The sequence below is a fragment of the Pleurodeles waltl genome, chromosome 10 (genome assembly GCF_031143425.1).
Source record: "Pleurodeles waltl isolate 20211129_DDA chromosome 10, aPleWal1.hap1.20221129, whole genome shotgun sequence".
Lineage (NCBI taxonomy): Eukaryota > Metazoa > Chordata > Amphibia > Caudata > Salamandridae > Pleurodeles > Pleurodeles waltl.
Window position 1 is genome coordinate 6227107 of NC_090449.1, and position 25272 is coordinate 6252378.

General features: G+C 50.5%; 1 protein-coding gene across 4 annotated transcripts in view; it reads right to left on the bottom strand.

Moving 5' to 3' along the window:
* LOC138260874 (membrane-associated guanylate kinase, WW and PDZ domain-containing protein 1-like) overlaps positions 1 to 25272 on the bottom strand; it is a 420255-nt gene that overhangs the window by 370195 nt on the left and 24788 nt on the right. For all 4 annotated transcript variants that reach the window (XM_069209316.1, XM_069209315.1, XM_069209317.1 and 1 more), the window contains 2 exons: positions 4793 to 4909; positions 282 to 401 (listed from right to left, as the gene is read on the bottom strand). In XM_069209316.1, coding sequence (XP_069065417.1) covers positions 282 to 401; positions 4793 to 4909 — 237 coding nt within the window. The remainder of the gene's footprint in view (positions 1 to 281; positions 402 to 4792; positions 4910 to 25272) is intronic.

The window sequence follows — 25272 nt, forward strand, 5'->3', positions numbered from 1 at the left end:
CAATACTGCTATGTATCATACAAAACCAGAGAACCCTGCCCTGTTCTGACTTGTACAGTGCCCGCCGTCTACTTACATATTTTCACATTATTGTCTGGCCTCCTCAGAAGTGCCCCTGAATTTGGACCCTTTTTCCTGAATGTCCTAGATGGTCACCCTACCTTCCACCAGCCTCAAGAACATTGCTTTGTACCCTGCCAGACCACCTCACCCCACCTACCCTCAGAGACGGGCAGTGCCCGACAGAAGTGCCACCCTTGGTGCCCGTTCCTGTCCCTCACCTTTATGGGTGCCACTCTCAAGCAGGAGCCCATCTCGCTGCAGGGTCAGGAACTCTTGGGTGCTGACGAACTTGTAATCCATGTCTGGAATTTCTCCATCGTGGGGCTCTCGTGTGGTGCCTACGACAGACGCAAGGCAGGTCAGAAGGCAAAGTAAGGGGTCAGAGGGCACAACAGAAGGGTCAGAGTGCACAGGGGAGGGGCAGAGGGAATAGTCAGAGTTATACATCACAATAAAGGGGTCAGAGGGCACAGGTGAGGGGTCAGAGGGCACAGGTGAGGGGTCAGAGAGCCAGCAGAGGGGTCAGAGGGCACAGCAGAGAGGTCAGAGGGCACAGGTGAGGGGTCAGAGAGCCAGAAGAGGGGTCAGATGGCACAGCAGAGAGGTCAGAGGGCTCAGGTGAAGTGTCAGAGAGCACAGCAGAGAGGTCAGAGGGCACAGGTGAGGGGTCAGAGAGCCAGCAGAGGGGTCAGAGGGCACAGTAGAAATGTCAGAAGGCATAGTCAGGGCATCAAACAGCACAGTAAAGAGGTCAGAAGGCAAACTCAAGTGGTCATAGAGAATGGTAGAGGGCACAGGTGAGGGGTCAGAAGGCATAGCCAGAGTCATACATCGCAGTAAAGGGGTCAGAAGGTAAACTCTAGGGGTCATAGACCATGGCAGATGGGTCAGAGGACGGCACAGGTGAGGGGTCAGAAGGCATAGTCAGAGTCATACATCACAGTGAAGGGGGTCAGAAGGCAACCTCTAGGGGTCATAGACCATGGCAGAGGGGTCAGACGGGCACAGGGAGGGGTCAGAGGGCACATGGAGGGGTCAGAAGGCACAGTCAGAGTCATACATCAGAGTAAAGGGGGCAGAAGGTAAACTCTAGGGGTCAAAGGGTAGGAATCTGGCCCTCTATCTAGTGTAAAATTTAGGCACACTGTGCAGGGGGCCCAGGCAACCACATGTTGGTTTCCAGAGGAAAAAACTAGACCACCTAATGCTCTAATTTTTTAGGTAGCTTCATTGAGCAGTTAGGCTAATCTTTCAGAAGTGCAAAGCATTTGTTGAACTCACAGTATCAATCATGCAACTCACACACTCAAGGAATAACTCAAGACCAATCTAGAACAATACTTCCGCTTTTTATATACATTGTGAGACAAAGATCATTAAGATTGGTTAAGTACTTTTTAAGATATGATTTTCTGAACATTTGATAAATGCAGACTTTCTATGCTTAATTACGCACCAGAGGAATCAATAGGCAGTCACTTTCAAAAATGCATATAAAATCGTACAGTTGCTTTAACAGTTCTGCTTTTGCAGGTTGGTTGGGGTCGTTGGTGGGCACACTGTGCCAGCAGGAGAAGTTTGGTCGGCTCCTGGTTCTGGCAGGAGCAGCGATGGAAAGTCTTTTGGAGCTGGTGCAGGGCCACTGCGAGGGACCACTTGGAAAAGGTCTGCAGTTGCAGAGTTAAAGGTGGTGGCTTGGGGCCCTTGTGGTGTAGAGGTCGTAAGGGGTGTGGGATCCTGGGGGCACTGCTGGTTCCTCCAAGAGCACTGCGCAACGGAGTCCTTTGGAACTGGCGGTGAATCTCTTAGAGGGCTGCTTACAGGACAATGGGGCATTCTGGCGAGAGGTCCGTGGTGTTCCTGAAGTCCTTCAACTGGGGCTTCCTCCTGGTCTAGTTTCAGCACTGGGGAAGCTGGTTTTCTTGGTGTCCGACGTCCACCAACCAGTACTCAGGGTATTGTACGACTCAGCCACTGGAGGGTGCAGTGCCACCAAACGTGGCACACTTGCAGGGTTTGTCCTGGTGGTCGTTGGTGTGTTGTCGGGTCTGGCTGTGACTTCTTGTTCAGGAGATATTGGCCGCTTAGTGAAGTGACCCTCACTAGGTTGCTGGCTCTTTGTTTGTTGCAGAGTGGTACCTCCACTCAGATGGGAGTTCTTGGGCGATTGTAGAAGCCTGAAGGTTCCCTGGGTTTCTTGAGGTCAGTCCAGTGTCCAGCTCCTCCGCAGCGGCGATTGTCGGGTCCTGGGTGCAGCAGGCAGGGTTTGGCGCCTTTTACTTGTGCAGCAGGTCCTCAGTTCTTGTGCCTTGGATCTTTAATGGGCTGCTCTTCTTTGTCCTTTCGAATCTGAAATCTTGGTCTGGGATGCCCCTAAATACTGAATTTAGTGGGCGTTTTAGGGGGAACCTGGTAGTGTCCAATGGGACACTTACCCTTGGGTGGCTACACCCAGTACAGTGACTACTTCCTGTGGTGAGGGTCACTGCCCTAAACCTCATTAGCTACTTTCTCTCCATTCAAGATGGAGGAAAATGAGAAAGTGGGTCCACCTTGCAGGCAACACCTTAGGGGTGGTTCATGCTACGTGAGGTCACTCCTCCTACCCTTTGTTAGGTTGTGCAAAGGAGATGCCAGCTGCTGCTAGCAGCAGGCCTGGGGGCTTGAGTGTCAAGGGCGGTAGCCCTTTGAAGCTCGCCAGCAGGGCAGTGCACATTCCTGAGGGAGGGGGCGTTAGCTCCTCCACCCAGGAAGGGCTTTGTTTCACAAACCGGAGAGGTAGGGATCTCCCCAAGGTTTGTGTATTGACAGGTCTGAAGGTGGTAGCTGGATAAGACCAGTCAGCAACCATGCCAGGATAGTTAACTTTTTCAGGGGGCACCTCTAAGGTGACCCCTGGCTACATTTAGGGATAAATCCAATACTGGCACCAGTTTGGATTTATCATTCTGAGTTGGTTGATTCCAAACAACCCAGGGTTCAGAGTGGCCATCTTGTAGCTGGGGAACTCTGGTTGCCAGTGCCCAACACATGTATTAAAATGGCTGCTCTGTTCACTCACAATGTCCCAGGTTTGGCAAGGACATAGTGGGGGCATATTGGTCATGCAGCTATGCCCTCACATACAATATGAAGCATCCTGCCTTCGGGTTGTAAGGCCTGCCAGAGGGGTGTCTTACCCACAGTAAATGCAGTGCATTGTGGACAAGGCACACAGGCAGTGTGCCATGTCGAGTTTGTAGTTTAGGTTTGCACCAGAACACTCAGGCCCACATTATGATACTCGCAGTAAAAACAGCCAAAAGCTATGGCGACGGCCGCCAAAAGACCGTCGATGCGGCTACCAGCCGTCCGCTGTAATATGACCACAGTGGATTTCTGCCAGAAGGATGGCAGAAATCCAGCTGTAGCCATGCCAGTGGATGGCGGTAAGCTGGCGCTGCTGCCACCAGTAGCGCCACGCCAGTAGACCGGCCCCAGCTGTATTATGACCCATAATACGGCCTGGCGGTGTTCTGCTGGTGGACGCTGCTGCCCCGTCCCATCTCCTGCCGGAGGCTCCCCTGAACACAGGTAAGTGGGTGCTCCGACAGGGGAGAGGGTGGGGGTGTTGTGGGTGTGTGTGGGTGTGTGTGTGAATGTTTGTGCGTGCGTGTATGTGGGTGTGTGTTTCGTGTTGAATGTGTGTGTGTATGTATGGAGGTGTGAGTGTGTGTATGTTGTGTTCTGTGAATGCGTGTCTGCATGTATGTTTGAAAGTATGTGTGGATATGTGTGTGTGCATGGATGTATGCATGCGTGGATGCATGTGGGAATGGGTGTGTGTATGTGTGAAGGGGGGGCGTGAATGTAGGGGGGATTACCTCTATCAGTAACAAGGAAGGGATTCCCTGTCACTGATAGTACCTATCGCCATGGTTTTCGTGGTGGTAAGGAAGCCACGGAAACCATGGCAGTAGGCGGGGTCATAATCCCGCAGGCAGGACAGTGACGGCCGCCGGGCTGGAGATTGATGTCTCCAGCCCGGCAGCTGTTACCGCCGTGGCAGTCGCTGTGGTACATTGAAGCCAAATCGCGAATGTCATAATATGGTGGAAAGTACCGCCAGCCTGTTGGCAGTACTTTCCGATATATTACACCCGACCGCCGGGGTCATAATGAGGGCCTCAGTCTGCAATAGCAATGCTGGGTGAATCTAGATGCATGGCCCTAGAGGGTGGCACAATCAGTGCTGCTGCTGCCCTGAGGGGCCTACCCTTAGTAGCTGGGCACATAGGTGCCCACTTACTAGGGACTTATAGTGGTAGTTAAGGTTGTATCCAGTTGTGCCAATGCATCACAACAGATTTAGGGAAAGAGCTCTGGCTCAGGCAACCTGGTTAGCAGGGGCCCTGGGCGCTACAATTTCTAGGACACATCAACATCAGGCAAAAAGTGGGGGGAATAACCATGTCAAAAAGAGGCCCTCTTAGGCCATCTCTAGCCTCCATTTACTCACATGGTACACCCTGCGGTACACCCATCTCTAGTCTCCTTTTACTCACATGGTGCGGTATGCGGTACACCCATCTATAGTCTACATTTACTTGTGGTCTGGCCTGTTATACACCCTTCTCAAGCCCCCCACCAATTACTCACATGGTACGACCTGAGGTACCCCCATCCCTAGCCCCCATGTACTCACATGGTACGGCCTGAGGTACACCAACACTATCCCCCATGTACTCACATGGTACGGCCCGCAGGTACAGGTTCTCCCTCACAATCCTCTGCAGGTCACTGTCCCGAGAGTCACAGGAGCAACTTTTCTGTAGAAATTCACTGAGGTCTCGTGACAGGTCCGCACCTGTGAGAATGAAGACAGACTGACTGAGCACCTGTAAGAGTGAAGACAGACTTAGCACCTGTGGGAGTGAATAGAGACAGACTGAGCACCTGTGAGGGTGAAGACAGGCTGATCCCCAGTGAGAGTGAAGACAGACTGAGCGCCTCTGAGAGTGAAGACAGACCAAGCACCTGTCAGACTGAAATCAGATTTAGCACCTGTGAGAGTGATAAGAGAAAGACTGAGCACCTGTGAAAAAGAAGATAGACAGGCTGAGCACCTGTGAGCGTGAAGTCAGACTGACTGAGCACTTTGGGAGTGAACAGAGACAGATTGAGCGCCTGCGGAGTGAAGACAGATTAAGCACATGTGAGTGAAGAGAGAAAGTCTGAGCACCTATGAAAATGAAGACAGACTGAACACCTGTGAGAGTGAAGACAGACTGGCTGAGCACCTTTGAGACTGAGGGCAGATAGCACCTATGAGAGTGAAGACAAACAGACTGAGCACCTATGAGAGTGAAGACAAACAGACTGAGCACCTATGAAAATGAAGACAGACTGAGCACCTGTGAGAGCAATGACAGAGAGACTGAGCACCTGTGGGAGTGAATACACAGAGTAAGCAACTGTGAGAGTGAAAAGAAACAGACTGAGCACCTATAAGAACGAAGACAGACAAACTGAGCCCCTGTGAGAACGAAGACAGACATACTGAGTACCTGTGAGATTGAAGACAGATAGACTGAATACCTTTGATAGTGAGCTCTGAGAGACTGAATACCTGAGTGAAGACAGACGTATTAAGCACATGTGAGAGTGAAGATAGACAGACTGAACACATGTAAAACTGAAGACAGATGGACCGAGCACCTATAAGAGAGAAGACAGACTGATCACCTGTACGTGTGAAGACAGACAGACTAAGCACATGTGAGAATGAAGACAGGTGGCCTGAGCACCAGTGAGAGTGAAGACAGATGGACCGAGCACCTGTGAGAATGAAGACAGAGAGAGCGAGCACCTGTGAGAGTGAAGACAGACAGACAGCGCCTGTGAGAATGAAGACAGATGGACTGAGAACATGTGAGAGTGAAGACAGATTTAGCACCTGTGAGAGTGAAGAGAGGCAGACTGAGCATCTGTGAGAACGAAGACAAATGGACTGAGCACCTTGAGAGTGAAGACAGAAGAACTGAGCACCTGTAAGAGTGAAGACAGACTGAGCAGCTGTGAGAGCGAATAAAGACAGACTGAGCACCTGTGAGAGCGAAAACAGACTAAGCACCTGTGAGAGTGGAGACACATAGACTGAGCACCTGTGAGAGTGAAGACAGACAGACTGAGCACCTGTGAGAGCAAACACAGATTGAGCAGCTGTGAGAGCGAAGACAGACTGAGCATCTGTGAGAGCGAAGACAGGCAGATTAAACACCTGTGAGGATTAAAACAGACAGACTAAGCATCTGTGAGAGCGAAGACAGAGAGACTGAGCACCTGTGAGAGTGAGGACAGACTGAGCACCTGTGGGAGTGAATAGAGACAGACTGAGCACCCGTGGGAGTGAATAGAGACAGACTGAGCACCTGTGAGAGTGAAGACAGATGGACTGGGCATATGTGAGAGTGAAGACAGATTTAGCACCTGTGAGAGTGAAGAGAGACAGACTGAGCATCTGTGAGAACGAAGACAAATGGACTGAGCACCTTGAGAGTGAAGACAGATGGACTGAGCACTTGTGAGAGTGAAGACAGATGGACTGAGCACCTGTAAGAGTGAAGACAGACTGAGCAGCTGTGAGAGCGAAGACAGATAGATTGAGCATTTGTGAGAGTGAAAACACACAGACTGAGCACCTGTGAGAGTAAAGACAGACAGACTGAGCAGCTGTGAGAGCGAAGACAGACTGAGCACCTGTGAGAGTGAAGACAGATGGACTGAGCACTTGTGAGAGTGAAGACAGGTGGACTGAGCCCCTGTGAGAGCGAAGACAGACTGAGCACCTGTGCGAATGAAGACACACAAACTGAGCACCTGTGAGAGCAGAGACAGACTGAACACCTGTGAGAGTGAAGACACATGGACTGAGCACCTCTGAGAGCAAAGAGAGAAGGACTGAACATGTGTGAGAGCAAAGACAGACTGACTGAGCACCTGTGAGAGTGAATAGAGACAGACTGAGCACCTGTAGGAGTGAATAGAGATAGACTGAGCACCTGTGAGAGTGAAGACAGATGGACTGAGCATATGTGAGAGTGAAGACAGACTGAGCACCTGTGAGAGAGAAGACAGATGGACTGAGCATATGTGAGAGTGAAGACAGGTTTAACACTTGTGAGAATGAATACAGGCAGACTAACCCCCTGTGAGAATGAAGACAGATGGACTGAGCATATGTGAGAGTTAAGACAGATTTAGCACGTGTGAGAGTGAAGAGAGACAGACTGAGCCTCTGTGAGAACGAAAATAAATGGACTGAGCACCTTGAGAGTGAAGACAGATGGACTGAGCACTTGTGAGAGTGAAGACAGATGGACTGAGCACCTGTAAGAGTGAAGACAGACTGAGCAGCTGTGAGAGCGAAGACAGACAGACTGAGCACCTGTGAGAGCGAAAACAGACTAAGCACCTGTGAGAGTGAAGACACATACACTGAGCACCTGTGAGACCGAAGACAGACTGAGCACCTGTGAGAGCGAAGACAGACTGAGCACCTGTGAGAGTGAAGACACATGGACTGAGCACCTCTGAGAGCGAAGAGAGAAGGACTGAACATATGTGAGAGCATAAACAGACTAACTGAGCACCTGTGAGAGTGAAGGCACATAGACTGAGCACCTGTGAGAGCAAAGACAGACACACTAAGCGCTTGTGAGAGTGAAGACAGACTGAGCACCTGTAAGAGTGAAGCAGACAGCACCTGTGAGAGTGAAGAGAGACAGACTTATCACCTTTGAAAACGAAGACAGACAAACTGAACACCTGTGCGACTGAAGACAGACTGACTGAGCACCAGTGAGAGTGAAGACAGACTGAGTACCTGTGAGAGTGAAGACAGACAGCACCTATGAGAATAAAGACAGACAGACTGTGCACATATGAGAGTGAGAGGCACACCGCCTCTGATATGCAAGCAGGCTGTCTCCCACTGGAGGACAAAGCCATGCACCTGCCCCAGCCTCATTCGCACCCGGGCAGGAGAGAAAATTAGTCAGGAGACCCACACCCCCAGAAGGCTAGCCACACCTCTAGGGGGCAGCCTGGTCTGTACAGATGAGGAAGACTTCTGCCATCCTGGAAAAAGGCAGAATAGAGGGCTTTGGGTAGAAAAGGTGCCATGACCCACAGGATGTGGTCACCTCAGGAGCGGATTAGCCACTGGGGCTAGTAGACCATTGGGTACTTGCACCCACACCACTAGTGCCCCTAAATCTAGGATTTAAGGGGCATTCCTGGCACCAGAACCTCAGATTGACAACAGCTTGTGACAAGAAGACAAGAGAAGACTGCGCTTACAAGGCTAGTACCTTGTACTTGTGGCAGCCTCCTGGAACTGCTCGACTGCGGCTCATCCCAGGCCACAGACTGCTTCCCCCCGCAAGAGGGTAATCCTTTGTTAGCCGAAGGCAAGACCAGACGTCCTTGGACTAGTGGCACTAGCCCCCTGTCCACCCGCAGGTAAAAAGTACTCACCAGATCCAAAGAAGTGCTGGCCACCAGGTCCTCAGAAGGATCGCCCAAAGACTGGTGTTCCAGTGCACTGTGAAAAGTGTAGTCCAACTCCCTGCCAAGCTACTGTTTCCACTGGACCTCCGGAAGGGGAGACTCCACCTTACCACTGCCAATGCCCTCGCCTCCACGGACTACATGCTCCTTGACGACCTGAATTTTCACCTGGAGAACACTGGCGACAGCAACTCTTCAGCACTACTGGACAACCTCAGCAACCTCGGCCTCAAGCAACTTGTCACCACGGCCACCCACTCAGCCGGCCACACACTCGACGCCATCTTCTCCACCAGCAACCACATCACCTTCACCCACACCACCAAACTCCACTGGACCGACCACCGCTGTGTCCATTTTTCCTTCCAGAAACCCACCGCCCACCACCAACAGCATCAAATCCCTCACTGCAAGTGGAACAAGATCTCCAAGGACCAACTGATCTCCAACCTCGCCCGCACCCCATCACCCAACACCAGCGACCCCAACACCGCCACCCTCAACCTCCAGCAATGGCTCGACGACTGTGCCAACACCCTCGCTCCACTCAGGAAAACCACCAACACCTGCACCAACAAAAAAGCTCCCTGGTTAACCGCAAACCTTCAGGCCTACAAACAGGAATGCTGAAAAACCAAGAAGATCTGGCGCCAAGAAAAAACAGAAAGCAACCATGCCGCCCTCAAATCGCCATCTGTCACCACACCCTTTGCACACGCCTCCACGACGCCGGAATCTGCCACATGTAGGAAAGTACCATCTTGCCTGGCATGTTACCCCCATTTTCACTGTATGTATGTTTGTTTTAGCACTTGTGTCACTGGGATCCTGCTAGACAGAGTCAGAGCATGCACCACCAGGAAAAAGTAGAGAAAGCCGGCAGGGTGAGGTGCTACAATGTTGCTGGTAGTCGTCTTGCTACTTTGTTGCGGTTTTGCAGGCATCCTGGAGCAGTCAGAGGTCGATCCTTTGCAGAAGTTAAACAGGTAAGTGCAGAGGAACTCTGGTGAGCTCTTGCATTCGTTATCTGAAAAATACCCCAGAGGAGAGACCCTAAATAGCCAGAAAAGGAGGATTGGCTACCAAGAAAGGAGGATTGGTTACCAAGAGAGATAAGAGCCTATCAGAAGGAGCCTCTGACGTCCCCTGCTGGCACTGGCCACTCAGAGCAGTCCAGTGTGCCCCCAACACCTCTGTTTCCAAGATGGCAGAGGTCTGGGACACACTGAAGGAGCTCTGGGCACCTCCCCTGGGGGGTACTGGTCAGGGGAGTGGTCACTCCCCTTTCCTTTATCCAGTTTCGTGCCAGAGCAGGGCTGGGGGCTCCCTGGACCGGTGTAGACTGCCTTATTGTAGGAGGCTGGACTGGCTTGTAGTGAGTACCAAGGGGTACTTGCACCTTGCACCAGGCCCAGTTATCCCTTATTAGTGTATAGGGTGTCCAGCAGCTTAGGCTGATAGATAATGGTAGCTTAGCAGAGCAGCTTAGGCTGAACTAGGAGACGTGTGAAGCTACTACAGTACCACCTAGTGTCATATGCACAATATCATAAGAAAACACAATACACAGTTATACTAAAAATAAAGGTACTTTATTTTTATGACAATATGCCAAAGTATCTTAGAGTGTACCCTCAGTGAGAGGATAGGAAATATACACAAGATATATATACACAATAGCAAAAATATGCAGTATAGTCTTAGAAAACAGTGCAAACAATGTATAGTTACAATAGGATGCAATGGGGAAACATAGGGATAGGAGCAACACAAACCATATACTCCAAAAGTGGAATGCGAACCACGAATGGACCCCAAACCTATGTGACCTTGTAGAGGGTCGCTGGGACTATTAGAAAATAGTGAGAGTTAGAAAAATAACCCTCCCCAAGACCCTGAAAAGTGAGTGCAAAGTGCACTAAAGTTCCCCTAAGGACAAAATAGTCGTGTTAGAGGAATAATGCAGGAAAGACACAAACCAGCAATGCAACAACTGTGGATTTCCAATCTAGGGTACCTGTGGAACAAGGGGACCAAGTCCAAAAGTCACAAGCAAGTCGGAGAAGGGCAGATGCCCAGGAAATGCCAGTTGCGGGTGCAAAGAAGCTTCGACTGGACAGAAGAAGCTGAGGTTTCTGCAGGAACGAAAAGGGCTAGAGACTTCCCCTTTGGTGGACGGATCCCTCTCGCCGTGGAGAGTCGTGCAGAAGTGTTTTCCCGCCGAAAGAACGCCAACAAGCCTTGCTAGCTGCAAATCGTGCGTTTGGCGTTTTTGGACGCTGCTGGGGCCCAGGAGGGACCAGGAGGTCGCAAATTGGACCTGAAGAGAGAGGGGACATCGAGCAAGACAAAGAGCCCTCACTAAAGCAGGTAGCACCCGGAGAAGTGCCAGAAACAGGCACTACGAGGATGCGTGAAACGGTGCTCGCCGAAGTTGCACAAAGGAGTCCCACGTCGCCGGAGACCAACTTAGAAAGTCGTGCAATGCAGGTTAGAGTGCCGTGGACCCAGGCTAGGCTGTGCACAAAGGATTTCCGCCGGAAGTGCACAGGGGCCGGAGTAGCTGCAAAGTCACGGTTCCCAGCAATGCAGCCCAGCGAGGTGAGGCAAGGACTTACCTCCACCAAACTTGGACTGAAGAGTCACTGGACTGTGGGGGTCACTTGGACAGAGTTGCTGGATTCGAGGGACCTCGCTCGTCGTGCTGAGAGGAGACCCAAGGGACCGGTAATGCAGCTTTTTGGTGCCTGCGGTTGCAGGGGGAAGATTCCGTCGACCCACGGGAGATTTCTTCGGAGCTTCTGGTGCAGAGAGGAGGCAGGCTACCCCCACAGCATGCACAAGCAGGAAAACAGTCGAGAAGGCGGCAGGATCAGCGTGACAGAGTTGCAGTAGTCGTCTTTGCTACTATGTTGGAGGTTTGCAGGCTTCCAGCGCGGTCAGCAGTCGATTCCTTATCAGAAGGTGAAGAGAGAGATGCAGAGGAACTCGGATGAGCTCTTGCATTCGTTATCTGAAGTTTCCCCAGAGACAGAGACCCTAAATAGCCAGAAAAGAGGGTTTGGCTACCTAGGAGAGAGGATAGGCTACTAACACCTGAAGGAGCCTATCAGCAGGAGTCTCTGACATCACCTGGTGGCACTGGCCACTCAGAGCAGTCCAGTGTGCCAGCAGCACCTCTGTTTCCAAGATGGCAGAGGTCTGGAGCACACTGGAGGAGCTCTGGACACCTCCCAGGGGAGGTGCAGGTCAGGGGAGTGGTCACTCCCCTTTCCTTTGTCCAGTTTCGCGCCAGAGCAGGGGCTAAGGGGTCCCTGAACCGGTGTAGACTGGCTTATGCAGAATTGGGCACCTCTGTGCCCAACAAAGCATTTCCAGAGGCTGGGGGAGGCTACTCCTCCCCTGCCTTCACACCATTTTCCAAAGGGAGAGGGTGTCACACCCTCTCTCAGAGGAAGTTCTTTGTTCTGCCATCCTGGGCCAGGCCTGGCTGGACCCCAGGAGGGCAGCTGCCTGTCTGAGGGGTTGGCAGCAGCAGCAGCTGCAGTGAAACCCCAGGAAGGGCAGTTTGGCAGTACCAGGGTCTGTGCTACAGACCACTGGGATCATGGGATTGTGCCAACTATGCCAGGATGGCATAGAGGGGGCAATTCCATGATCATAGACATGTTACATGGCCATATTCAGAGTTACCATGGTGAAGCTACATATAGGTAGTGACCTATATGTAGTGCACGCGTGTAATGGTGTCCCCACACTCACAAAGTTCAGTGAATTGGCTCTGAACAATGTGGGGGCACCTTGGCTAGTGCCAGGGTGCCCACACACTAAGTAACTTTGCACCTAACCTTTACCAGGTAAAGGTTAGACATATAGGTGACTTATAAGTTACTTAAGTGCAGTGTAAAATGGCTGTGAAATAACGTGGACGTTATTTCACTCAGGCTGCAGTGGCAGGCCTGTGTAAGAATTATCAGAGCTCCCTATGGGTGGCAAAAGAAATGCTGCAGCCCATAGGGATCTCCTGGAACCCCAATACCCTGGGTACCTCAGTACCATATACTAGGGAATTATAAGGGTGTTCCAGTAAGCCAATGTAAATTGATAAAAATGGTCACTAGCCTGTTAGTGACAATTTGAAAGTAATGAGAGAGCATAACCACTGAGGTTCTGGTTAGCAGAGCCTCAGTGAGACAGTTAGGCACCACACAGGGAACACATACATGCACACCTATGAGCACTGGGGTCCTGTGTGACAGGGTCCCAGTGACACATACATATAGGCCACAACCTTATGAGCACTGGGGTCCTGACTAGCAGGGCCCCAGTGACACATACCAAACACACTGAAAACATAGGCCCTCATTCTGACCTTGGCGGGCGGCGGAGGCCGCCCGCCAAAGTCCCGCCGTCAGGTTACCGTTCCGCGGTCAAAAGACCGCGGCGGTAATTCTGACTTTCCCGCTGGGCTGGCGGGCGGTCTCCTTCAGACCGCCAGCCAGCCCAGCGGGAAAGAGGCTTCCACGAGGAAGCCGGCTCGGAATCGAGCCGGCGGAGTGGAAGCTGTGCGACGGGTGCAGTTGCACCCGTCGCGTATTTCACTGTCTGCGCAGCAGACAGTGAAATACTTGTAGGGGCCCTCTTACGGGGGCCCCTGCAATGCCCATGCCAGTGGCATGGGCACTGCAGGGGCCCCCAGGGGCCCCGCGACCCCCCCCTACCGCCATCCGGATCTCGGCGGTCCGACCGCCAGGATCTGGATGGCGGTAGGGGGGGTCGGAATCCCCGCGGCGGTGCAGCAAGCTGCGCCGCCGCGGAGGATTCAATGGGGCCGCGGTACACTGGCGGGACCCCGCCAGTGGTGCCGGTCTGACCGCGGCTTTACCGCCGCGGTCGGAATCCCCATTGGAGCACCGCCGGCCTGTCGGCGGTGCTCCCGCGGTCCTCCGCCCTGGCGGTCAAAGACCGCCAGGGTCAGAATGACCACCATAGTGTTTTCACTATGAGCACTGGGGCCTAGCCATCAGGATCCCAGTGAGACAGTGAAAACAGTGACAAACATCCTGACATACACTCACAATCAGGCCAAAAGTGGGGGTAACAAGGCTAGAAAGAGGCTACTTTCTCACACAACCCCCCCCCAAACGAAGGACAATAAGGCTAACCTTGGCCAGTTGAGACTTTATTGTCTAAGTGGTGATAAGTAGAGAGTAGCTCTGCAATAGACTGGTTACTCCCTTTATCATCCACTATATGGTTACTTCCCTGTGGGGATGTAAACCACCCTGTTTGAAGTTTTTTAGCTAAGCAATAATGTGAAGATGTATTTTCAGAGTTTCTATCAGTAAGTTTTAGTTTAGAGCAGTGGGAATTGTCCACTGAACCTATTTGTAGTGATGGAAATGCCAGACAGGAATGCTGTCTCAGAAAAGCCATAGCTGGGCAAAAACGTTGTCCATCTGGCTGGAAGAGAGAACAGGGATGCTGTTTCTCTTGGGTTGGAGCAGGGCAGGGATGCTGTCCTATGAGCTCCACACTAGGGCAGGGATGCTGTCCTAAGTGTTGTGAGGCAGTGCAGAGTTTCTGCACTAAAGTTTCTCTGGGAGGGTTGGAGGGATGCTCCATGTTAACTAAAATGGTGCTCTTTTTCTCACCAATGTTAGTTATCCCACAGAGAGGTACTTCCACCTCAGGGAGTACAGTTTTGCCAACTGATGATTCCCTTGGAACAGGTGCCACCCCAGGAGAGGTTTCTCCCACCACAGGAATGGTATCCTGAATGGTAGGGTGGTTAGGGGATACTGTGATGCCCTTTTTACCTGTTGATGGAGAGGGTTCCTGAGTTTTCAGGCCTTCTCTCCTTTGCTTTTTCATTTCAGTAGAAATGAGAAGGAACAATTCCTCAGGGATGCCCAGCATGGCTGCATGGGCATAAAACTCTACATCAGCCCAACCTGAGGCCTCTAGGTCATTACCTAAGAGACAGTCTACAGGTAAGCTAGGTGATACCACCACCTGCTTAGGGCCAGTAACTCCACCCCAACTAAACTGAATTATAGCTAAGGGAAGAAACTTAGTGGAGTTATGGACATCAATAATCTTATACTGTTGTCCAATGATGTGTTGATCAGGGTGCACTAGGTTTTCAGTCACCAAAGTGAAACTGGCACCTGTGTCCCTGTAGGCCAAGGCCTCAACACCATTTATTGAAACTGTCTGCCTGTACTTATCCATTGTAAGGGGACAAGCAGCCAGTGTGGCAAGGCCAATGCCACTAGGTGTGACAGAAACTGTCTTGGGACTGACTACCCCAGTTTCTATGATGGACCCATAAGTGAACCCAACTACACCCTTTGCTTGACTGTTGCCAGCAGTCCCACCACTAGTACCACTACTGCTAGGGGCACTAGAGCTTGATGTATTAGTGGTGGTAGGCTCAGGGGGTTTACCTGGACAGGACTTATCCCCTGGCCTATGGCCTCTGTTTTTACACACAAAGCACCAAGGCTTTTTAATGTGTGTGGGTTGAGAAGAAGAGGAAGAATTAGTTTTATCCCCACCCTCTGAAGAGTGTTTAAGATTTGAAGTGGGATCTTTGGTTTTACCCTTATCCCCATGCTTATCTTGAGATTTTTCACCATCTTTCTTCTTATTGCCATCTTTGTCACCCCCTGTATGAACTTTTCTGTTCACCCTTGTTCTGACCCATTTGTCTGCCTTCTTTCCCAATTCTTGGGGAGAGGTCAGATCAGAGTCTACCAGGTACTGGTGCAACAAATCAGACACACAATTATTAAGTATATGCTCTCTCAGGATTGTGTTATACAGGCTTTCATAATCAGTAACTTTACTGCCATGTAACCACCCCTCCAAGGCCTTCACTGAATGGTCAATGAAATCAACCCAGTCTTGTGAAGACTCCTTTTTGGTCTCTCTGAACTTTATCCTGTACTGTTCAGTGGTTAAGCCATAACCATCCAGGAGTGCATTCTTAAGAACTGTAAAATTATTGGCATCACTTTCTTTCACAGTAAGGAGTCTATCCCTACCCTTTCCACTAAATGATAGCCATAGGATAGCAGCCCACTGCCTTTGAGGGACATCCTGTACAACACAGGCCCTCTCAAGTGCAGCAAATCACTTGTTAATGTCATCCCCCTCCTTATAAGGGGGAACTATCTTATGCAGATTCCTGGAATCATGCTCTTTTGCAGGATGACTATGGGGAATACTGCTGCTGCCACCATGGGTATCTAAACCCAACTTCTGTCTTTCTTTCTCTAGTTCAAAAGACTGTCTATCCAAATCCAGCTGTTGCTTTTTAAGCTTCAGTCTGGTTTGTTCCACCCTCAAATTATTGAGTTCCCTCTCTAACATTCTGTCATCAGGGTTGGTGGGAGGGACATTTCTAGAAACAGAGCTATGATGGGAATGAACAGAAGGAGACCTGTCCCTTACAGAAGCCACCCTAACAGCTTGGTTTACAGAAACATTACTACCAGTATGGTGAGAATAAATGCTTTTGCTATGATGTGAGACAACACTATTTATTTGGTGTGGCTCATCATCATTACCATCTATGCTAGATTGTCTAGTAATGGGCAGGCTAGGAAGTTTCTTTCCTGAATCTTTTCCTGGGGGAGTCCCTGAATCAGATTGGGAACTATTAGGTACGTTTTCAACAGATGGGGCACCTATGGCCTTATCCTGTTCTCTAAGCATGTTAAGTAACAGTTCCAAGGAAGGATTCTTCCCTACACTCAAACCTCTCTCTATAGAGAGACTCCTTGCTCTTTTCCAGCTAAGGTTGTCATATGCAAGTTTGGACAGATCAACACTTTGGCCTGTGCCAGACATTTTTTAGAGAGAGTTAAAGTGATAGAAAAAGAGAAAAAAGTTTTCAGAACTTTTTGGAAAGACAGAAAAAACTTTTTTAACTTTTAAGAACTTTTTGAAAGTTTAGAAGTACTTTTCAGCACTTAGAAAAGAGCGAAAAGAGTAAATGCAAAACTTTTTGGCTATGTGTATATACACTGACCTTGTTTTGTATATTTTTCTCTTATGAAAAGTACAATGACAAGAGTGGTAAGTAGTCTCAAGCACTTATCCCACCACTGCACAACCAATGTAGGAGGCTGGACTGGCTTGTAGTGAGTACCAAGGGGTACTTGCACCAGGCCCAGTTATCCCTTATTAGTGTATAGGGTGTCCAGCAGCTTAGGCTGATAGATAATGGTAGCTTAGCAGAGCAGCTTAGGCTGAACTAGGAGACGTGTGAAGCTACTACAGTACCACCTAGTGTCATATGCACAATATCATAAGAAAACACAATACACAGTTATACTAAAAATAAAGGTACTTTATTTTTATGACAATATGCCAAAGTATCTTAGAGTGTACCCTCAGTGAGAGGATAGGAAATATACACAAGATATATATACACAATAGCAAAAATATGCAGTATAGTCTTAGAAAACAGTGCAAACAATGTATAGTTACAATAGGATGCAATGGGGAAACATAGGGATAGGGGCAACACAAACCATATACTCCAAAAGTGGAATGCGAACCACGAATGGACCCCAAACCTATGTGACCTTGTAGAGGGTCGCTGGGACTATTAGAAAATAGTGAGAGTTAGAAAAATAACCCTCCCCAAGACCCTGAAAAGTGAGTGCAAAGTGCACTAAAGTTCCCCTAAGGACAAAATAGTCGTGTTAGAGGAATAATGCAGGAAAGACACAAACCAGTAATGCAACAACTGTGGATTTCCAATCTAGGGTACCTGTGGAACAAGGGGACCAAGTCCAAAAGTCACAAGCAAGTCGGAGATGGGCAGATGCCCAGGAAATGCCAGCTGCGGGTGCAAAGAAGCTTCGACTGGACAGAAGAAGCTGAGGTTTCTGCAGGAACGAAAAGGGCTAGAGACTTCCCCTTTGGTGGACGGATCCCTCTCGCCGTGGAGAGTCGTGCAGAAGTGTTTTCCCGCCGAAAGAACGCCAACAAGCCTTGCTAGCTGCAAATCGTGCGTTTGGCGTTTTTGGACGCTGCTGGGGCCCAGGAGGGACCAGGAGGTCGCAAATTGGACCTGAAGAGAGAGGGGACGTCGAGCAAGACAAAGAGCCCTCACTAAAGCAGGTAGCACCCGGAGAAGTGCCAGAAACAGGCACTACGAGGATGCGTGAAATGGTGCTCGCCGAAGTTGCACAAAGGAGTCCCACGTCGCCGGAGACCAACTTAGAAAGTCGTGCAATGCAGGTTAGAGTGCCGTGGACCCAGGCTAGGCTGTGCACAAAGGATTTCCGCCGGAAGTGCACAGGGGCCGGAGTAGCTGCAAAGTCACGGTTCCCAGCAATGCAGCCCAGCGAGGTGAGGCAAGGACTTACCTCCACCAAACTTGGACTGAAGAGTCACTGGACTGTGGGGGTCACTTGGACAGAGTTGCTGGATTCGAGGGACCTCGCTCGTCGTGCTGAGAGGAGACCCAAGGGACCGGTAATGCAGCTTTTTGGTGCCTGCGGTTGCAGGGGGAAGATTCCGTCGACCCACGGGAGATTTCTTCGGAGCTTCTGGTGCAGAGAGGAGGCAGGCTACCCCCACAGCATGCACAAGCAGGAAAACAGTCGAGAAGGCGGCAGGATCAGCGTTACAGAGTTGCAGTAGTCGTCTTTGCTACTATGTTGGAGGTTTGCAGGCTTCCAGCGCGGTCAGCAGTCGATTCCTTATCAGAAGGTGAAGAGAGAGATGCAGAGGAACTCGGATGAGCTCTTGCATTCGTTATCTGAAGTTTCCCCAGAGACAGAGACCCTAAATAGCCAGAAAAGAGGGTTTGGCTACCTAGGAGAGAGGATAGGCTACTAACACCTGAAGGAGCCTATCAGCAGGAGTCTCTGACATCACCTGGTGGCACTGGCCACTCAGAGCAGTCCAGTGTGCCAGCAGCACCTCTGTTTCCAAGATGGCAGAGGTCTGGAGCACACTGGAGGAGCTCTGGACACCTCCCAGGGGAGGTGCAGGTCAGGGGAGTGGTCACTCCCCTTTCCTTTGTCCAGTTTCGCGCCAGAGCAGGGGCTAAGGGGTCCCTGAACCGGTGTAGACTGGCTTATGCAGAATTGGGCACCTCTGTGCCCAACAAAGCATTTCCAGAGGCTGGGGGAGGCTACTCCTCCCCTGCCTTCACACCATTTTCCAAAGGGAGAGGGTGTCACACCCTCTCTCAGAGGAAGTTCTTTGTTCTGCCATCCTGGGCCAGGCCTGGCTGGACCCCAGGAGGGCAGCTGCCTGTCTGAGGGGTTGGCAGCAGCAGCAGCTGCAGTGAAACCCCAGGAAGGGCAGTTTGGCAGTACCAGGGTCTGTGCTACAGACCACTGGGATCATGGGATTGTGCCAACTATGCCAGGATGGCATAGAGGGGGCAATTCCATGATCATAGACATGTTACATGGCCATATTCAGAGTTACCATGGTGAAGCTACATATAGGTAGTGACCTATATGTAGTGCACGCGTGTAATGGTGTCCCCGCACTCACAAAGTTCAGTGAATTGGCTCTGAACAATGTGGGGGCACCTTGGCTAGTGCCAGGGTGCCCACACACTAAGTAACTTTGCACCTAACCTTTACCAGGTAAAGGTTAGACATATAGGTGACTTATAAGTTACTTAAGTGCAGTGTAAAATGGCTGTGAAATAACGTGGACGTTATTTCACTCAGGCTGCAGTGGCAGGCCTGTGTAAGAATTATCGGAGCTCCCTATGGGTGGCAAAAGAAATGCTGCAGCCCATAGGGATCTCCTGGAACCCCAATACCCTGGGTACCTCAGTACCATATACTAGGGAATTATAAGGGTGTTCCAGTAAGCCAATGTAAATTGGTAAAAATGGTCACTAGCCTGTTAGTGACAATTTGAAAGTAATGAGAGAGCATAACCACTGAGGTTCTGGTTAGCAGAGCCTCAGTGAGACAGTTAGGCACCACACAGGGAACACATACATGCACACCTATGAGCACTGGGGTCCTGTGTGACAGGGTCCCAGTGACACATACATATAGGCCACAACCTTATGAGCACTGGGGTCCTGACTAGCAGGGCCCCAGTGACACATAACAAACACACTGAAAACATAGTGTTTTCACTATGAGCACTGGGGCCTAGCCATCAGGATCCCAGTGAGACAGTGAAAACAGTGACAATAATCCTGACATACACTCACAATCAGGCCAAAAGTGGGGGTAACAAGGCTAGAAAGAGGCTACTTTCTCACACTTATGCAGCGATGGGCACCAACTGTGCCCATCAAAGCATTTCCAGAGGCTGGGGGAGGCTACTCCTCCCCAGCCCTTCACACCTATTTCCAAAGGGAGAGGGTGTAACACCCCTTCTCAGAGGAAATCCTTTGTTCTGCCTTCCTGGGCCGGGGCTGCCCAGACCCCAGGAGGGCAGAATCCTGTCTGAGGGGTTGGCAGCAGCTGCAGTGGAAACCCCGATAAGGCAGTTTGGCAGTACCCGGGTTCTGTGCTAGAGACCCGGACGAACATGGAATTTTTCCTCCAATACCAGAATGGTATTGAGGTGACAATTCCATGATCTTAGACATGTTACATGGCCATGTTCGGAGTTACCATTGTGACGCTATACATAGGTAGTGACAAATGTATAGTGCACGTGTGTAATGGTGTCCCCGCACTCACCAAGTCTGGGGAATTTGCCCTGAACGAAGTGGGGGCACCTTGGCTAGTGCCAGGGTGCCCACACACTAAGTAACTTGGCACCCAGCCTTCACCAAGGGAGGGTTAGACATATGGGTGACTTATAAGTCACTTATGTGCAGTGAAAAATGGCTGTGAAATAACGTGGACGTTATTTCCCTCAGGCTGCAGTGACAGGCCTGTGTAAGAATTGCCTGAGCTCCCTATGGGTGGCAAAAGAAATGCTGCAGCCCATAGGGATCTCCTGGAACCCCAATACCATTGGTACCTAAGTACCATATACAAGGGAATTATATGGGTGTACCAGTGTGCCAATGAGAATTGGTAAATTTAGTCACTAGCCTGCAGTGACAAATTTAGAAAGGAGAGAGAGCATAAACACTGAGGTTCTGGTTGGCAGAGCCTCAGTGATACAGTTAGGCACCACACAGGGAACACATACAGGGCACATACTATGAGCACTGGGGTCCTGCCTAGCAGGATCCCAGTGACACATATCAAACATACTGACAACATAGGGTTTTCAGTGAAGGCCTTGGAGGGTTGGGTACATGGCAGTAAAGTTTCTGACTATGAAAGCCTGTATAATCTGATCCTGAGAGAGCATATTCTGAATAACTGTGTGTCTGACTTGTTACACCAATATCTAGTGGACTCAGATCTGACCTCTCCCCAAGAATTGGGAAAGAAGGCAGACAAATGGGTCAGAACAAGAGTGAACAGAAAAGTTCATATAGGGGGTGACAAGGATGGCAAGAAAAAGGATGGTAAGTCTTCTGACAAGGGTGGGGACAAAAGTAAGCATTCTGAGTCTTCACCAGGCCCACAAAAATCCTCTGGGGTGGTGGGTCCAAATCCTCTTCAAACAATCAGAAAAAGCCATGGTGTTATTTATGTAAAGTAAAAGGCCATTGAGCAAGTGATTCCACTTGTACAAAGAAAAACACCAAACCTCCCAGCACCACAACCCCCACTGCAACCTCTAGTGCCCCTAGTAATAGCAGTGGTGGTGGGAAACCTACTAATAGCCAATCCAAGGGTGTAGCTGGGCTCACTATTGGCAGTGTAGTTGGGGTTGGCCTTGTTAGGGAGACCGCAGAGGCTGTTTTAGTCTCTGATGGTGGCATTGACTTTGCTACCTTGGTTGCTTGTCCCCTTAATATGGATAAGTACAAGCAACTACCCCTAATAAATGGTGTTGAGGTTGAGGCCTACAGGGACACTGGTGCCAGTGTGACTAGGGTGATAGAAAAACTGGTCTACCCTGAACAGCACCTACTTGGTCAGCAGTACCAAGTGACAGATGCTCATAACAACACTATTAACCACCCCATGGCTGTTGTGAATCTCAGCTGGGGGAGGGTGGGTTACTGGTCCAAAGAAAGTTGTGGTAGCCACTGAATTACCTGTAGATTGCTTTCTAGGCAATGATTTAGAGACATCAGCTTGGGCAGAAGTGGAGTTGGAGGCTCATCCAGCAATGCTGGGCATTCCTGGGCACATTTTTGCTTTAACCAGGGCTCAGGCCAAAAAGCAAAAGGGACATGGAAACTTGGATCCTGGAACAATGGACCAAGTGCTCCCAAATACTAGGAGTAGAAAGGGTAAATCCCTGCCCACTATCCCTCCCTCTACAGATGATTCCCCTTTTGAGGAAGAGGAATCCTCTCCCTGTGCAGAACCTATACCAGATGAGCTGGCAGCAGACACTGCTGAGCTTCTGGGTGCAGGGGGGCCTGCCAGGGAAGAACTGAGTGTGGCACAGCAATCCTGTCCCACATTAGAGGGTTTAACAGATTGCACCACTTCAGCGGAAAATCCATACAATCATGGATTGGGTTCCCCCTACAACTCAGACCCAAGTGAGAGCCTTCCTAGGCCTCACAGGGTATTACAGGAGATTCATAAAGAATTATGGCTCCATTGCAGCCCCTCTTAATGATCTCACAAGCAAGAAGATGCCTAAGAAGGTATTGTGCACAGCTAGCTGTCAGAAAGCCTTTGAGGAGCTAAAACAGGCCATGTGCTCTGCACCTGTCCTAAAAAGCCCTTGTTACTCCATTTGCACAAACTGATGCATCTGAATTAGGGGTAGGGGTAGGGGCAGTCTTATCACAACTGAATTCTGAGGGCCAGGATCAACCAGTTGCTTTTATCAGCAAAAGGTTGACCCCTAGAGAAAAGCGTGGGTCTGCCATAGAGAGGGAGGCCTTTGCTGTGGTGTCGGCACTGAAAAAGTTGAGACCATACCTGTTTGGTACTCACTTTATTGTTCAGACAGACCACAAACCTCTACTTTGGCTAAAACAAATGAAAGGTGAAAACCCTAAATTGTTGAGGTGGTCCATATCCCTACAGAGAATGGACTATACAGTGGAACATAGACCTGGGAGTACCCACTCCAATGCAGATGGACTCTCCAGATATTTCCACTTAGACAATGAAGACTCATTTGGGCAAGGTTAGCCTTATTGTCCTTTGTTTGGGGGGGTGGGGTTGTGTAGGAAAGTACCATCTTGACCCCAGTGCTCATAATGTATGCCCTGTATGTGTTCCCTGTGTGGTGCCTAACTGTATCACTGAGGCTCTGCTAACCAGAACAACAGTGTTTATGCTCTCTCTGCTTTCTAAAATTGTCACTGCAGGCTAGTGACTAATTATACCAATTCTCATTGGCACACTAGAACACCCTTATAATTCCCTTGTATATGGTACCTAGGTACCCAGGGTATTGGGGTTCCTGGAGATCCCTACGGGCTGCAGCATTTCTTTTGCCACCCATAGGGAGCTCAGACAATTCTTACACAGGACTGCCACTGCAGCCTGAGTGAAATAACGTCCACGTTATTTCACAGCCATTTTCACTGCGCATAAGTAACCTATAAGTCACCTATATGTCTAAGCCTCACTTGGTGAAGGTTAGGTGCCAAGTTACTTAGTGTGTGGGCACCCTGGCACTAGCCAAGGTGCCCTCACATTGTTCAGGGCAAATTCCCTGAAATTTGTGAGTGCGGGGACACCATTACTCGCATGCACTACATATAGGTCACTACCTATTGGTGGCGTCACAATGGTAACTCCGAACATGGCCATATAACATGTCTAGGATTATGGAATTGTCCCCCCAATACCATTCTGGTATTGGGGGGACAATTCCATGCATCCCGGGTCTCTAGCACAGAACCCGGGTACTGCCAAACTGCCTTTCCGGGGTCTCCACTGCAGCTGCTGCTGCTGCCAACCCCTCAGACAGGATTCTGCCCCCCTGGGCCCTGGGCAGCCTGGTCCCAGGAAGGAAGAACAAAGGATCTCCTCTGAGAGAGGGTGTTACACCCTTTCCCTTTGGAAATAGGTGTGAAGGTCTGGGGAGCAGTAGCCTCCCCCAGCCTCTGGAAATTCTTTGATGGGCACAGATGGTGCCTATCTCTGCATAAGGCAGTCTGCACCGGTTCAGGGATCCCCCAGCCCTGCTCTGGCGCGAAACTGGACAAAGGAAAGGGGAGTGACCACTCCCCTGACCTGCACCTCCCAGGGGAGGTGCCCAGAGCTCCTCCAATGTGTCCCAGACCTCTGCCATCTTGGATTCAGAGGTGGTGGGGCACAATGGACTGCTCTGAGTGGCCAGTGCCAGCTGGTGACGTCAGAGACCCCTCCTGATAGGTGCTTACCTCTTTCAGTAGCCAAGCCTCCTTTCTTGGTAGCCAAACCTCCTTTTTTGGCTATTTAGGGTCTCTCCTCTGGGCTATTCCTCAGATAACAAATGCAAGAGCTCACCAGAGTTCCTCTGCACTTCCCTCTTCGACTTCTGCCAAGGATCGACCGCTGACTGCTCCAGGACGCCTGCAAAACCGCAACAAAGTAGCAAGGCGACTACCAGCAACATTGTAGCGCCTCATCCTGCTGGCTTTCTCGACTGTTTCCTGGTGGTGCATGCTCTGAGGGCTGTCTGCCTTCACCCTACACTGGAAGCCAAGAAGAAATCTCCCGTGGGTCGATGGAATCTTCCCCCTGCCAACGCAGGCACCAAACTTCTGCATCACTGGTCCTCTGGGTCCCCTCTCATCCTGCCGAGCGAGGTCCCTGGCACACGGGAGCAGGGTCCAAGTGTCTCCCACAGTCCAGTGGCCCTTCTGTCCAAATTTGGTGGAGGTAAGTCCTTGCCTCCCCACGCCAGACAGCAAACCTGTGTAATGCATGATTTGCAGCTGCTCCGGCTTCTGTGCATTTCTCCAAAGATTCCTTTGTGCGAACCCTAGCCTGGGTCCCCAGCACTCCGTCCTGCAGTGCTCAACCCTCTGAGTTGCACTCTGACGTTGTGGGACCCTCCTTTGTGACTCTGAGTTGACTGCTGTCCTCAGATCTTTTAAGTGCCTGCTCCGGTACTTTTGTGGGTGCTGCCTGCTTCTGCAGGGGCTCTCTCAGTTGCTGAGCACCCCCTCTGTCTCCTCATCCAAAGGGCGACATCCTGGTTCTTCCTGGTCCCCAGCAGCACCCAAAATCCTCAACCGTGACTCTTGCAGCTAGCAAGGCTTGTTTGCAGTATTTCTGCCGGGAAACACTTCTGCAACCTCCAGCACGCCGTGGGACATCTTCCATCCAAAGGAGAAGTTCCTGGCCCTTTTTGATGTTGCAGAATCTTTGGCTTCTTCCACCTGGAGGCAGCCCTTTTGCACCTTCATCTGGGGTTTAGTGGGCTCCTGCCCCCCCTGGACACTTTCGTGACTCTTGGACTTGGTCCCCTTCCTTTACAGGTCCTCAGGTCCAGGAATTTGTCTTCAGTGATTTGCTGGTGCTTGTGGTTCTTGCAGAATCCCCTATCACGACTATTCTGTCTTTCTGGGGTAGTAGGGTAACTTTACTCCTACTTTTCAGGGTCTTGGGGTGGGGTATTTTGGACACCCTTACTGTTTTCTCACAGTCCCAGCGACCCTTTACAACCTCCCATAGGCCT